Raw genomic sequence first — 15,279 nt, 5'->3', positions numbered from 1 at the left:
ATAGGTCAAAGTAGACCATGCCATGCCTTCACCAAGAAGTTGTCCTGCCGAGGTCAGAGATTGACAAGCATAACAAACAAGGCATCTCAAAGAATAGAATTGTGATTTGCTGACAGCCTAATGGCCGTAGCAAAAACTTTGGAGAGAAAGCAGAGCTTCGTCGAAACATCGAAAATTAATCATCATTAATTGACTTGAAGAAGGTGAGGACAAATCACAAATCAATTCTAAGAAATTGTGTTCCTTTTTCCCTTAAATTTAGTAATCACCATACATTGACCTTAAGTTTACTTTGGCTTCCAAGCAAGCAAGCAACTTCACAAGTTGGTCTTCTTCTCTGTTTACCTGACAGGGATTTAATGCTAAACTACTCTTATTATCTTCTAAGAATGCATTAGAAAAAGGAGGGGGCTCGTTACATTATACTATAATAGCGACGTCTACGAAGCGTCGTTGCAACGCGTCAAGGCACAAAAAAAATAAACGGAAAGAGGCGGGAGACTCGAGTTGCCGCGAAGGTCACCACCCCACGTAACCATGGAGGGGGGGCCTTTGTCCTTTAAATTCAAGCCAGCCGGCCTTAATTTCTCCACCCTCATTTCTCTTTATATTCTCTGATCACCAACTGTCCTCTGGCCTCTAGTGGTAGTTTCTTGCTACCGTGATGCCTATAGCCCCCTCTCTCTCGCTTCTCTCGCCTCCCTGGCTCTTCTTTGATCATGTTTCTTGAGGTCAGTATCTCTGTCTCCGTTCCTACTTGAGTTTTTCGGCATGGTTTTGAGTTTATTTGGCCATTGGTTTTCTCGCAATCTTATGCAGTTGGGCAGCTTTGGCAGAGTTTTTAGTCCTTGTTTGTGTTGTCCAGAATTGTATTTTAGAATATAATAATAGATGGTGTGTGGTATTTTAGCTTAGTTTGGAGGATTTTTGTTTTCTGTTCTCTTAATTGGAGGTTTGAATTCTGCATCAGTTGGCATGTAGTCTCTGCTATTTTACTTGCTAATTGACATTCAAATTTAACAATTCATAAGTGTTTATTGGACATGTTTTTATGATGAGATTTTGTTAATATAAGATCACCATAACTGTGGAGCAAGTCGTCCTGGTCTACCTTGAGATGAAAGGACTCGGTATTTATGCATGATTCAGGAATCAGACCTTGTACTGTTAAGGAAGGTCTAGGATTTAAGAACAATGCATGAGGCTATGCGTTTTTTATACTGAAGACCTTAAAGCTAATTGGCCTGGAAAAAGATTCATGCAATTTAATCCACACAGAGAACCAAACCATCAGAGTTACATGTCGCAGTACATGAAAGGCATAGGCAAGAGCAGACAAAGTGAAGAAAATGCAGTGAATACAAGATGCTGAAGTTGCTAGTTGGCCCATTAGTAAAGTCACTTATTTTGTACCAAAAATGAGGAAATTGTAGGAGGGCCACTCCTTGTTGTGCAGCCATTTCGACTAATTCTACTGAAAGATATTTGCAACTGAGAATACTTAATACAGTAATTCTAGGACAAAACTTTTATTAAGAAAAATTCCAGAGTTATTTTATACATGTACATATGGTTTCAGGTTTCCTTGTGTTTATCTTTTTTCCTTTTCATTCATTGATATCATATATCAGACTGAGTTTTACTTGTCTCTTTGGCTTATTTATGCCCTTGAGATGAACTGAACACCCTAAATAAAATTTATCATCACATTACATCGTCTATACTCTTTGCAAGTCTAAGGGAACACTGGAGAGTTGCCGCCTGTTGCACGACCTGAAACTGCAACAAATAAGGTACATCTCTTACCTTCCAATTGGTGATAAAGGTTTCATGGCACGCCACTCTATTGGCTAAATTTGCCTTGGCTGAAAATTTGGAAGTTGGAACTAACCTTAGAAGGTTGAGCTCACGCTGACAGCCGGTAGTAAAATTTATTCAGTTCTTATGAATCTTTTCCGACTTTGAGTTGTACTCCATAACCAGCCTCATAATTGATGGGAGAAGGCCAGCAATTGGACAGTACTATTAAAGGATACACTGTTTTTTGATGATACATATTGGATGCTGATATCCTTAGTATCATGTTATTGAAAAGGATGCATCCTTTATCTAGCTTGCTTATAACTTCTCAACATAATGAAGTAACCCACATGCTTCTAATGATTAACTAGTTATTCCATATTGCATATTATTTTAGTGTTAATATATGAATTTCTTTTGTGCTTTTGTTTATTTTGATTTTACTTGAATTTCTAAAATTCTGAGCTACATTGAGGCTTTTCCTTGCTTGTTCCGTGTCTATCTGTAGTGCTTCCTTAGAAACATGTTTGAGATGAGTGAAACCAAGCTCTTCCTTGTGCATGCACACACTTATTTATTGCAATTACATTCCTGCATGTCCACATGAAGTCATAATAGTAGCTAACTTCTGTTTATTCCCCATTTCTTTGTACAGTAGTTGCCTAATTGCTGATTGATGCTCATCTGATGGGGACCGTGGCATAGCACTATGCAATTAATCATTGAACTAGACTACATGAATCTTTGGCTAAACTTGCTTTGGAGCTTAATCATTCTATTTTAGCAAAAAGGAGAATTTCATGACCAGAAAGCTGAGTTAGATATCGTAGTATGAACCCTAGTACTTTTTTGCAAGATACTTCCAGTTCCTAAATACAACCAATAAGTAATGTCCTATTTCCAGTTCCTAAATACACCCAATTAGTTTGGTCCTTTCACTTTGCCACTAGAAATTAAAATTTAAGAAAGGTGCTTTTCTCTTTGTAGTTAACTTTTATCAAAAATATGTTATCAATCTGTTTATGCTAGCAAAGCAACCACTTTTCTACCAAGTTAGACTTTGGAGTTTCAATTGCAAAATATAGAGCCCAACACCCGTAGTCGATCTTCTTGTCCTAGAGTTCACACTATCGCCATGACTTATCATGCAAGCAGAAATGTAGGAAGTAGCATGTTTGGCAGTGAATGGAATATGTCTCTTCCTGTTGCCAATATACCAACAAATTGGCATGGTCCTAGTGGATTGAATGAGGAAAATGTTCCAACCACAATGCCAGATATACATGAAATTGGATCCTATCAACAGCCTTGCAGTCCATTACTTGTCTCTTTGATTCATCAGGAGGGTTTAAACCAATGTCATAGTCTACCAAATTTAACCTCGTCATCGTCAACTTCAACAAAATCCACAGATATTTGTTTGCAATCTTCTATACATTACACCGACCGATATGCGTCATCCTCATCAGCCTTGGAACAATATCCATATAGTGGCAACATGTTTCCCCTTCTCCAAATCCACTTATCCTCAATGCAGACTTCAGCTCCCACTTCACTACAGGGTTTAGGCTTGACCTACCAACCAAATGAGGATGCACAAATTCCAGGAGATATAGATGATATCCTTCCAAGTGCTGTTGAACAAGAGCATCGGATGGAGTCTGATCAGCCAAAGCAAATCATTCTCAGCAATGGAAATCAAGACAGATATGTAAGTAATTCATGTGTACTTGGGATGATCCTGTGGATGACAACTTACCATCAGAATTCAGTTAGTGTCTCTGTGCCTCTGTAGTTTCACAGCCAAAATAAGTAATTTTAATATTTTCCAGGAAATCATTGGAGTAAACCAAGAAGCCCAAGTCAGTGAAGTCAATGTTGGCAACAAGTCAAGAATGCAGTGGACGCAGGAGCTACATGAATCCTTTGTACAAGCTGTCAACGATCTTGGTGGCGCAGATAGTGAGTATGAAGTTCACAGGCGTAACTTATGCATGTGAGAATGATGCTGAAAGTTTCTTTATAAAATGCAGGGGCAACCCCGAAATGCATCGTAATCAAAATGGGTATTCCTGGACTAACCAAAGACCATGTCAAGAGCCACTTGCAGGTATACATTTCCTTGGCATTTATGCACATTCAGAACATTACTAGATCCATAGTATTTAGATTTGAAGTATCTGATGGTAAACCTTTTCTCACAGAAATACCGCCTTTCAAGATATCGGTCAGAAGGCAAAGAAGGTAACTTGACAAAACTGTTGCCAACTAAAGGCATCTGCATAAGCATTCAAGCTGGTGTTGCTCTGATCGCATCATGACTATGTGATGTTGCTTTATTAAACTGGAGCTCTATATCCAATGTAGGGTTTGAAATCATTCAAACAATTTATGGGGTATGCAGGTTAAAGTGAACACATGGGCTTTTTAAAGAGGATCTAAATAGCAAATCTTGCTTAAACAAGGACAGTTCTATTAGTATTTACATGACTGCTAAGATTAAACTTATCGATAAGAAGACCTTTTTCCCATTTTGACTGTGTAATACGAGAAAAGGATCTATTGACAAGCTACAATATCCCTTAAGAATTACAAATGTCTAGTTAAGTTCTTGATCCAAACATGTACTCATGTTCACATCTGGAGCCGCAGAAACATTGTCGGAAGTACATTGATATATGTAGGTAAGTGTATTTTATGCATGGTAATCAGTATCTTTACCTTGTATTTTTCTTGTTCCCAATAAACATTTAGCTCCAACAAATGGTAGAATGCCCTTCGAGTTTGATATCATCAAGGACTTTAGTTCTTTATTGCCAGATTGACTTGAATTATACTCGTAATGCTACTTTTGATGAATAAAATGCTTTGCATATAAACTGACATGAAATATTACCGGTTGTGGACATTACACTGAAGAAGTTGCTAATTGAATTGAAATATCTGGTATCCCTAAGCAGCTCATAGGCTTTGATAAAGAAAATATTTTCTGGGAATTTAAAATATCTGCTGGTATTGAAAAGAACATGCTGCAAACATATTGTCTATCAGGGTTCGCAAACCCAACAATCTTTATATTTTATTCCACTTATATTAGCTTTTCAAGCTGTTTTTAGAACTTCTTTACTTTATTTGTCAATTTTGTAGGGAGGCTTAGCTGTTGGGTTGCTTGTCATTCTTCTAGCCACAGTATGAAGCATTTGTATTTACCTTTACTGAAAAAGAATCACCTTTACATATAGATAACTTATTAAACAGTTTATGATTTCTATTGTACCTGTTAGCCTTTGTGGTACTAGATTTCTAAATGTGGTTGTGACCTGATTAGATCATGATTTTTCAGATAAAAGGCCTTCTTGCCCAGAAGGAAAGAAACGGAATGCAACTGAGGACAGTGGGAATCCAAACTTGTAAGTGGGCTCTATGCAGGCCTTTTTCTCAAGGGAAATTTTGGATGTCTGATCTTTTTGTATCTTTATTACCATTCCACTTGATGGTTTTACGTTCTTCCATTGCTATTTGGTGTATAAAACTTGATATTCATATAGAAACAATAATTCATGTGTTGTAATTGACACCTTCCCTGCTATTTTTGAGGAAGTAATACATGCCCTGCTTACTCATGTGGTGAATTCAACCTGTTTCATTTGGCTGCAGGTCTTCAAACGAATCAGAAACACTACACATGCAGTGGAAGCTTCAAAAGACACTCCATGAGCAACTTAAGGTCTCATTCTCCTATCTGTATTCATGTGCATGCTTATGCTTATTTGTATATGTTTGCCAGTGCATGATATTGCAATTTAGGTGAAGTTTTCAAAGATGAAGATGCTTGGAATTTTTTCACTTTGCTTGTAAACCCCTTAAAGATTTAAATAGTGCTGATTGGGAGTCGAAATTACCTCGTTGAAATTACATGACAAATTGGAATTTTATTTTCTCCAACACATCATAGCTAAAAATATGTGGTACTACAACTTGAAAGTGGTGGTGACATCAAGCACATATTCTGCAGAGAGGTGGTTTCCACAACAAAGCTCTTTGCATAGCATTAAAAACTACCTTTCAAAGAAAGTAAAGAACATGTGAAAGTGCTTTTATACTTTGCTAGATAAACGTAGTTCCATGCTCAAGGCATTATTCTGCTTGCTTGATCGAAACACTGGCTCTTCTGCGAGCATTTGACAAACTGGATAATAAATTATTCCACATGCTCTGGATCAGCTTTTTGATTTAGATATGGCGACTTTATTCATCAATTCTCTTAACATGTGCCACTTAATACCATCTGGATGAACTCTTTTCAAGCCCTGAACTAACTTATATTTTACTATATAGCGAACTTAGTATGAAATTTGGGTGCTTTGGCTGATAAGAGTAACCTCACCAAGCTCCAAGGGACCCTTCTATATCCTTGGATCAGTGGCTCGGGAGTTATTATCTGCATAAGCTTGGCTCTTGGATTTCATCATTGTTGTATCTCTTTAGTGGCAGTACTATTGTGCCAATGTGGTTATGGCCCTTAATGTATGCATGATAGACACATAATGGAATAGGTTGATGTGTGCTTGGAAGTAACGAAGGTTAGTCGGGAATAAACAGATAAGTAAAGAAATAAGGATCTAGAAAAGAAAGGCAAAAATATGTGCAATCCACAATAAAGTAGAACTTTAATGTCTGTAAATATCTGCAGAAGTCTTTACAGTTGGGATTTTTTATGCAGTAAATTTATATTATTATGATTTATTGGCAGATTATTAGGAAATTGCAGCTACAAACTAAAGAAAATGGCCGCCAGCTGCAGAAGTTTATGGAAGATCAGTACAAAGTAAGAGAAGCATTTTTTCAAGCTACCCAGTCCATGTCAATGACAAAAGGGGTTGCCACTGAAGGAACCTTAGCTCCATTCTCCTCAGATAAACTGCCGGTTAGTTTGGATGAAGAGCGCTCAATAAAAGATGGGATGCTTTCCGATCTTGCAAAGCTTGATGTCTCAATCGACGTTGAGCTGGCTTCGCTTTCCTACAAAAGAGCAAGGATTGATGCCGAGAGCAGCAAGGCTACCATTTCAGGCAATGTTTTTCAGCTGTAGTATCTGACAATGTTTGTTTACTATAGTGCTTGAATTTCACATGGTAGTGTAAATAAGATGGCATTTTCCCTATCTCAAGCATGCAACACAGAGTTGTTTTTGTATTTTGCATGCTTCTTTAACTGCACCAGCAAAATATGGAGTTGTAAACTCTAATAGCATTTTTGTTTTATTCTATCAACATTAGTATTTGATGCTTTCAAATTTGATTCTAGTATAAGTCTGAAAAAGTAATTGCAGGTAATTGTGACTTCATCATATTCTGACAATGTGATAGGTAAAAAAGATAATCGAAGACTATATCTTGTTGCGTGGATAATAGTTCTTGGAGACATATTATATTAAAAACAGGATGTTCCAAAGGGAAGTCATCTTTGCTTGATATTTTTCAGAATTTTGAGTGCCAAGAGAATCTCTTGGCTGCTACCTATAGTGCACTTGGCTGTTGGGTGACTACCCATGTAGTGGGTGTGATAGGTAGGGTACAAAGTAAAAAAGTTGTGTCTATATCTGGAATTATATTAGCAGGACATATAAATTGGTATTCCAATATTCTTGGACATGGACATCCAAGGCCTCCTTTGGTCAAGTCATTATTAGTTTGTACTGGGATTTTTACGTAAAGGGATGACATTCTATATCAAGGTATAAAGAAAGTCCAACCATGGAGACCATGCACTACACGTTCGCGTTCGTAAAAGGACACCAAAGCAAACGTTGCATTGCTCTTGCAGTGAAGAGCTCTGTATCACTGCATCTTTCTGCTGCCCAATTTTGAGGCTGCCTCACAATGGCAAGAGTTTATGTTTTCCCCTCTAAGCTATTTCGAATGTGCTCCAGCTTAGTGTTTAAAACAAAATCCAAAACCCAAGCAATTCCTATTGTTTGTGGAAGTGTCTATGAATTGTTACCTCTACTGAACTAAAAAAAGAATTATATATATATATATATATATATATATATATATATATATAGAGAGAGAGAGAGAGAGAGAGAGAGAGAGAGAGAGAGAGAGAGAGATGGACTATATATGTATACAGATGGACTATGACCCTTTTAATTTGAGAGGACATCTACTTCTTTTGATTCCAAAATCAATAGCGGAGCATCCAATTAAAGATTCACACAAATGATCATAATATATATATACTGCTAAATATATTGAGCAACCAAAAATCACATATATTGATGGTTTTTAATTCATGCATCAAATGAATATAAAAATAGAAAGTTTTTATTATACTGGTGTGCTACAATTGAGAATCTACTTTATTGATCGTTATATACATACATACATACATACATACATACATACATATATATATATATATATATATATATATATATATATTGTGTGTGTGTGATTATGAATTAGACCCCAACACATGCAATGCATATTTGAGGAGAATAATACAAAATTTGAAATTATAGTATCTGAGTTATAAGAATAATATCAAAAAATAGTTACATTTTTCTTATTTATTTGAATTTTTGTTACTTTTTCCACATTTATCTACAAGCGCAAATATCACAATTGAGTATATTCTTATGTATCTATAGTTGATATTTCTAACTTTTTCTATTTTTTTGCTCATAATTTTTTTATTATGGTATTTTCTCCTATCTTAACATAACCTTAAATTTTTATTTTTATCCGTCTATTCTCTCAAAATGGCAATGAGAGAATAATAAAGAGAAATATTTTTTTTTAGTTTCGATCTTCACTAAAATTATTTTTCTTATTTGTTTATTTGTAGTTGTAATCAATTTTTTATTTGTTTATTCTATTGAAAGCCAATATTTTGATTCTTCTTTATTTATATTTATAATAATTAAATAACATTTTTCTTATCCAGAATTGGGATTTTAACTTTGTTCCCTTATTTTTATATAGCCAGAATTGTATAAGCAATCTAGAAAAGTGAAAGGATATTTGAAGAACAAAAAAAAAAAGTAGACAATATCTAGAAAGAATTATTTTAGAATAAAAGCCCATATGCATACATATGTATATATATATATTTGGTTATACGACGACCACCTACCAATTATCCTTTTCTTTTTGATAAACCAAGTGCATTTCACATGCTTTACATGCTATTATTATCATGCATATATGTGATGCCGGATTATTTAGTGTCATTTGCATGATGTCGTGGCAATGTCTATCAAATTTAGTTGTTTCCATATCCACATCTATGTGGGTACTATCAAACTCTAATAAATACACTTATATTGCTCAGGTTTGATTCTTTAGAGTTTGTGATTGAACTGAAGAGGTCTGACATTCGATGATAATGGTCGTGATTAAATAAGACTTAAAACATGATCGAAGATGTATAATCCGAACCATGTTCAATCATAGACCTTTGAAATATACAAATGGTCTGTGATTAAGAATCAGAATTCTCTAATTCAATTGTAATCTGGGGCGAATATAATTATGATGGTAGAACAATAAAGTCGATGAAGGAGATAAGTCCAGTATGAACCAGGAGGAGCTTGAAAAGTCAAGAACACATTCATTTTGCTTTTTTCAGTAGAACTTTATTTTTGATTTATCAAGATGGCATGGAAAGCTGGGACTATATTTCTGTGATATCTTTTTACTCTTGAAAACAATGAATTGCAAAAGATAGTTTAAATGAATAATTTAAAAAATCAATTGGGTTACCAATCCTTTTTTTTTTCTTTTAGGTTTTTTTTGCATGTTGCATAAAAAAAATCTGGAGTAGCTAGAATAAATTAAGTAACTTTAAAAAAAATAAGTGAATTATAAAAAAATATTATTAAAATTATTATATGCACTGCATGCACGATTATATCGGTACAAATAATCAATTGTTGAGATATGTCATGGTGGGGTCATTATTGAGTGTAAACGGAATCCACGCTAAGTCCACTTGGCGATTGATGGTGGTGTGCACTAGCATGACAATACAAGCAATAATTTCTCTAAGTGGGGGGAGAGAGAGAAGAAGAAGAAATAAAAAAAAAAGAAAGCAGCATTTAGGATGGGCCATTTTTTTTGAAATACCAACTTTATCCTCCTAGGTGACTTATTTTCTATGCTCAAATGGCTATTTGGCGAGGTAGATTAAATAATTTTTATTCTTCCATACTTTGTTCCTAAATGTAGAGGCCTACTATCTTAGTAATTAAAGGGATCACAACTCAACCCAATCAAGAGTTCTGATTTATTCTGAAACTCAGATCTTACCCTAGTTGGTTCTCCTCGTTCCAGGTGTATTGGCTCGTGGGCGCCAGAAATCTTTCCAAAATTTAAAACCATACCGGCTGACGAATTCGCTTTAGCTCTAAATATTGGTTGCCGAGTCCTGACACAAAACATCAGGGTCCGGACTCCAAGATGATCCAGAGGCATCTAAATTTTCGACAGTAAAATTGCGAGCAGGCTGAACTAGCGTGTGCTATGCATGGTGTGAATTGCGAGCTCATGCTATCATGCTCGAGAATGATTCTGCTATAGTTATTAATTGGATCCAGTAGAATGTGGAGGGGGTGCGAGCACCATTCATTGCTAAAAAATATTCAAATTATAATTAGTGGTGGAATGGCACTGTAGGTAAAGCATGTATATCGTGAGCCTAACAAAGTAGCAGATTGGGTAGTCTCTTATATGTTAACCATTTTAGAAAACTCTGTGATTTGAAAACTTATTATATTTTGACTTTTTTAAATGTATTCGTATCCCATTTGTAGGAGATATCTGCTTCCGCTTAAAAATAAATAAATAAATTCTGACAAAAATAGCCGTCCGGTCCGGTTCGGGTTCCACCAGACCGGGTTGCCTTCCGAGGTGAAGCAGTCTCCCAAGCGCGAAGAATCTCGTAACCGGCGCCTTCTGCCACCCGGGTTCGCCGTCACCAGATCCGCTGGGCCGCCACGACCGCGCCCCATCACAAACCGCCAATCGCCACCATTCCTCGCCGTGTATCCTACGGGCCCCACCCCCGATTCTAACGCGTGGCATCCTACGGTTATCCCTTCCACGATGCGGCAGCGAGCTCGGTCGGTGGCGCCAGTAGGCGTGTCATCCGGGCCCCACCCCCCGACGGTAAGGGGCATATGTGGCATTTACGAAAGCTTTCCATTTTGGTACAGGGTCAGTGCTGTCACCCGAGGTAACAATACCCCCCTCTGCCCTCTTTTTTTTAACCCGTTCGCTCTCTCTGTCACCGATTTTCCTTTTTTGTCTCTTCGTTTCTCTTCTTCTATTCCGTGGAATCCCCCTCCCTTCTTCCCTTCTGTCGTTCTTCTCCGAGAGAAGGGAAGGGGTTTCTCTTCATTTCTCTTCTCTCGGCGTCCAGAGAGCTGGGACGAAGGAAGAGAGGAAGAGAGCTTTCTCCAAACGTGTTCTCTAATCCCTCCGAGGTTCGATTCTCTAGTCTCTCATCTGCCACTTCTCGTCTCTCTTTAATCCAACGGGTAGCAGTTCTGCTTTCAAGTTCTGGGCTTGGATTCTGGGTTTTTCGCCACATTTGGGGTGGAAACTCGGAATGTGACCGAGTTTTCCGGCCTTTCGTGTCCGCCGCCGCTGGAGTGCCCATCTCTCTTGCATGTCGTCGCTTTCGCCTCTAAATGCTAATGCGATCGCTTGTCCTTCGCTGAAACTAGGGTTTTTGCTTGTTTGTTAACGGGGACTTTGTTTTCTGTGGACGGAAGTCCGCCTGCCTTTGTTTTCGCTGTTGGCATTTTCTGTAAGTCCTGTCTACTGTTCCGGACATGCGATCGGAATCTATCGATATGGTAGAACCTTTTTTCTCGTACCTATATTTGGACTCATGAGAGATTTTGACATGTTATATGCTCTGTTCTTGAAAAAGGAAAGTAGGGAGAGTTACTTGTTTGCTGTTTTTGTTTCAGGAACCCAGCTTCTGAAGACATTCTAATGCTGTATTTTAATGCACCGTCTATGTGCTTATGTGTATAGAATTATTAAATGAATTTTGGATGACCCCCGTTTGGCTAACTAAAGACCCTTTCCCTTTTACCCTCGTTCTTGATGGGGATATAGATTCACAAATCGGGCTTGTTGAACAATAGTTGACACTGGGCTGCTTGAACTATTTACCAATTTGAGGTTAATTTTTTTCTTGAAGCGGTTTAGGTTGAATGCCTTATAAAACTGTGCTGGCCATACTTATTCTTTTTCTCATGCTCATATTATGACAATCTGTTCCTCTGCTTCTAATTCCTGTGTTTGTATGCGTCTAGATTCCTTGTTGCTAATGGGTAGTCCATATCTCTGCGTTTCTTTTTGAAATATCTTCTTCTGTCGAAATCTTGTTTCTATGTGCATTGCTGCTGTGCTCTTGATGGTTCTGTTGACTCAAGCATATGAAATTTTAATGGGCACTAAGAAGCATGGAGCATGATACAAATAACTCGTGATGCACAGTAAGCAGAACTGCAGAAGAAGAAGTTTGCAGCAAGAATTATATGTTTTCGTTGTCATGCTTTCTTCATAATCGATTAAGGTTTTTGAGGAAAATGTCTTGAAGTCGCAGTTTTAGCCAAGAAAATGTTTGTTTAGTATTTGTCAGTGGTAGTCATCCTGATAATTGATTATTCAAATGCAATAAAGTTTGGATATTATTTACTATGGAAATAAACTTGATTTTTATGTCTTAATGTAATAAAAGAATTTGGTGATGTACTTTTGATGTTCTGATTCTTGGACTCTCAATATGTTTGTTTCGGCTGGCACAATAGGCTCTAGTTTCATTCATGAGCTTCCTTGAATTATGCTTGAGAAAGTGGACAAAGCTTTGAGTAACAAGGGTTTGACATTCTCTAGGTTGCATTTGCAGTATTATCCAAGGTTTATACACTGGTGGGATGGCGGGGTGTCCCACCGGCCGAAGTGTTGGGATGGGATGAGTCGGCAAATGGATCATGATGGGATGTCATGAGACATCCACCATCATGAGTGTCATACTTGGGGTATCTCATTCCATAGAAAAACCGGGACTGCCCCATCCCACTGTATTTAAATCCTTGGTATTATCTTTCCCCTAGAGGGCTGAGTTTGGTTGGTATAAGCAGGATTAGACTAACTAATAAGCAGGTCTTGGCACTGCTGTAGGAATTAATAAGAATTAGAACTGCCTTGTATTTGGATTTGATGTTGATTAACAGAGAAGTAAAAGCATCGACAATCTGCTAACCTTTTTGTTGAATAGACTTGCCTCCTTTTGTGTCTACAACTTTCTTTTTCTGCTTTTGATTCTATTGCTCTTGGCTATTCAATCTAAAGCTTTGAGCTTAAAATCTACTATGTGTTTCTTAGAATTGTGAAAGAAAGAAGCTGACCATCTTTGCTTCCACTTCTTTGAAGTTAAGAACATATTTCACCTAAATGGTGATATGATTTAACTAATATATCTCTTCCTTATGTCATTTGTTTAGGGAAATGAGCCAACTTGTTTTTGTCATTGTACATTTCTGCCTGACCTAGGAATATTTCACACTTTCACCCAAAATTGTCATGTCTTGGTTAGTGGACACTCTCTAAACAAGGGAAAGCCCAAAACTGCATGAGGATGTTAGTGAGAGTTTCTGAGATACCCCAGAATTTGGATTTTTTGAAGTGGCCAACAATTGGATATATGGGACATTCCATGATATGCCTCGACATTTCATAATTCGTATCATGAAATCAAGATGTTGTTACTGTTATATCTCTACTTTTGGCATTTTTACATAAATTTTGTCATGTGCGACATGACATTTATCAAAGGTTTTATCAATTTATTAAAATTATTCTGCAGCTACTCCCACCAGTTATTCATTATTAGACATGTATTTACTCATATTTGCACATATGTATGTAATGTTCAGATGCATTCCCATCAGATTTTTTTTTAAAGGTATCTATATCAGAATCCTTTGGACACCAGGACACTCGACCACTTTGTCATGTGTTCTAGTAAAACAGTATCTCATTCTGCATTCTTTAAATTCTATCCCCAAACGATGGAAACTTAGGTGATGCTTGAATCATGAGAAAAAGCACTGAAGAGCAGCAGATATGACCCCACAGTCAACTTGTATACCCTTACTTTTGGCAAGGTTCTCAGCTGTCACATTGGTTTCCTATGCGCTCATGTAAAAGGTCATGCTGTTGCTCAGTAAATCTTCTTTGGCCTAACAATCATTTGCAGCTAATTTACCTTCTATGCTCCACAACTTGGTGTTTAGAATCTTCTAAGGATAGAGTACATGGGGGAGAAGTTAATTTGGAGTAGTACTTAGATCGATACAAAGAAAATTTTGGAATATTTTCTGAAGTTTGATATGCTGTGACTGAAGCTATATGCAATCGTCTTGTGTTATGCTCATGTTATATGTAACATGTTAATCTATACTAAAATACACACTACGACAAATACCTTAATTTAGTAGCACTTTAATTCACTGTTAAATTTACTTTGTTAAGTGTTTTATTGTGCTTTTATTTGTGATGCAGCTATCGCTCTATATCTTGCAAAGATAAAAATTTGATGACATGGAGGAAAATATACCATCTCCTCTTATTTCGGATGGCTCTGTTCGTGGTATCAGTTTTAGTGCTGCAACGATCGAGGAAATTGTATGCATTGCCTTTTCTATGTCTTTTGCTCTGTGTTTCACTTGTTATATATTTTTTTATTTGGTACATGGTGGATCTAGTGGAACCAGTTTCTCATGAGTTCCATTAGCTGACCCTTTTTTCCAGTTTACATACTTTCTGCTTGATTGCTTGCCTTGTTTCCTTCTGGGTGTAGATGCAGAAATGCATTAGGCATCATGATAGTTCTCAAAAGCAAGCAGAAGTATGGCAATGTTGTTTCTTTTTCCTTTTTGTTGGTACTACTGCTTTATATTGATATTAAATAATCAGGAAATTCGATTTAAAATTAAGGGGCCATGAAGAATATGTTCTTTCTATGAGACATCAGAATGTTACTCAATCGAAAGACTAGAGCAGGAGAAATTCTTCCTGATCACTAACAAAATTATGAGTAAGATAGGAAAGTAAAACTACAAAAAAAGGGGAAAAAAACCAGCAATAAATTATATATAAAAAAATCAGACTGCATTATCCAGGTCCCTAATTCAACCTGCAAAATGATTCCTTAGCTTAGACAACCAAAATAATACAAACAATATTTTTCAAGGCATTGTCTTTCAAAACCCCCACTAGACCAGACTAGAATTGAGGTTCCATATTGTTTAAGCTTCTTCTCCTTAAAATCTTGTTCTCTATTCACAACTTAGCCAAAAAATGAGTCTTAATAAACCATGGACATCCTGGCAGACAAGCGAGTTCCCCACAAGTTCATTCAATTCTGGCACACAAGCAATATCCCCACAAGTGCATT

The 15,279-nt window shown here is 36.8% G+C and overlaps 2 protein-coding genes across 4 annotated transcripts in view; both read left to right on the top strand.

The window, feature by feature from the left end:
- Positions 1 to 589: 589 nt before the first annotated feature.
- On the top strand, positions 590 to 7,106 carry LOC103714503 (uncharacterized). Of its 2 annotated transcripts, none has more exons than XM_026807438.4 (8): positions 590 to 731; positions 2,456 to 3,511; positions 3,633 to 3,762; positions 3,834 to 3,910; positions 4,005 to 4,044; positions 5,144 to 5,210; positions 5,458 to 5,527; positions 6,554 to 7,106. In XM_026807438.4, the coding sequence occupies exons 2-8, from the start codon at positions 2,936 to 2,938 to the stop codon at positions 6,890 to 6,892; spliced, it is 1,299 nt and encodes a 432-aa protein (XP_026663239.4). In that variant the 5' UTR covers positions 590 to 731; positions 2,456 to 2,935; the 3' UTR covers positions 6,893 to 7,106. The 2 variants fall into 2 exon arrangements, with proteins under 2 accessions (XP_026663239.4, XP_088570643.2); XM_088714517.2 differs by lacking the exon at positions 590 to 731 and adding an exon at positions 4,948 to 4,989 and having other exon boundaries at positions 2,793 to 3,511.
- Positions 7,107 to 11,090: 3,984 nt separating this feature from the next.
- The window catches only part of NRPD1B (nuclear RNA polymerase D1B), a 45,078-nt gene continuing 40,889 nt past the window's right edge, over positions 11,091 to 15,279 (top strand). The window contains exons 1-2 of one of the 2 annotated variants that reach the window (XM_039121635.3): positions 11,091 to 11,287; positions 14,385 to 14,507. In XM_039121635.3, the coding sequence (XP_038977563.2) occupies positions 14,424 to 14,507 (84 nt within the window). In that variant the 5' untranslated portion in view covers positions 11,091 to 11,287; positions 14,385 to 14,423. Of the gene's footprint in view, positions 11,288 to 11,552; positions 11,663 to 14,384; positions 14,508 to 15,279 lie in introns of those variants that run through there. The other variant, XM_088714399.2, reaches the window with a different exon arrangement.

The sequence above is a fragment of the Phoenix dactylifera genome, chromosome 18 (assembly GCF_051530095.1).
Source record: "Phoenix dactylifera cultivar Ajwa chromosome 18, Ajwa_hap1_PhDact_Kaust_v1.1, whole genome shotgun sequence".
Lineage (NCBI taxonomy): Eukaryota > Viridiplantae > Streptophyta > Magnoliopsida > Arecales > Arecaceae > Phoenix > Phoenix dactylifera.
This window is presented reverse-complemented; position numbering and strand designations above follow the sequence as displayed.

Excerpts from the sequence above, each read along its gene's own strand:
- LOC103714503 (XM_088714517.2), top strand. The coding sequence starts at position 2,936 with ATGACTTATCATGCAAGCAGAAATGTAGGAAGTAGCATGTTTGGCAGT. Across the intron at positions 3,911-4,004 it reads ATGTCAAGAGCCACTTGCAG|AAATACCGCCTTTCAAGATA; the intron begins GTATACATTTCC and ends CTTTTCTCACAG. Across the intron at positions 5,211-5,457 it reads GACAGTGGGAATCCAAACTT|GTCTTCAAACGAATCAGAAA; the intron begins GTAAGTGGGCTC and ends ATTTGGCTGCAG.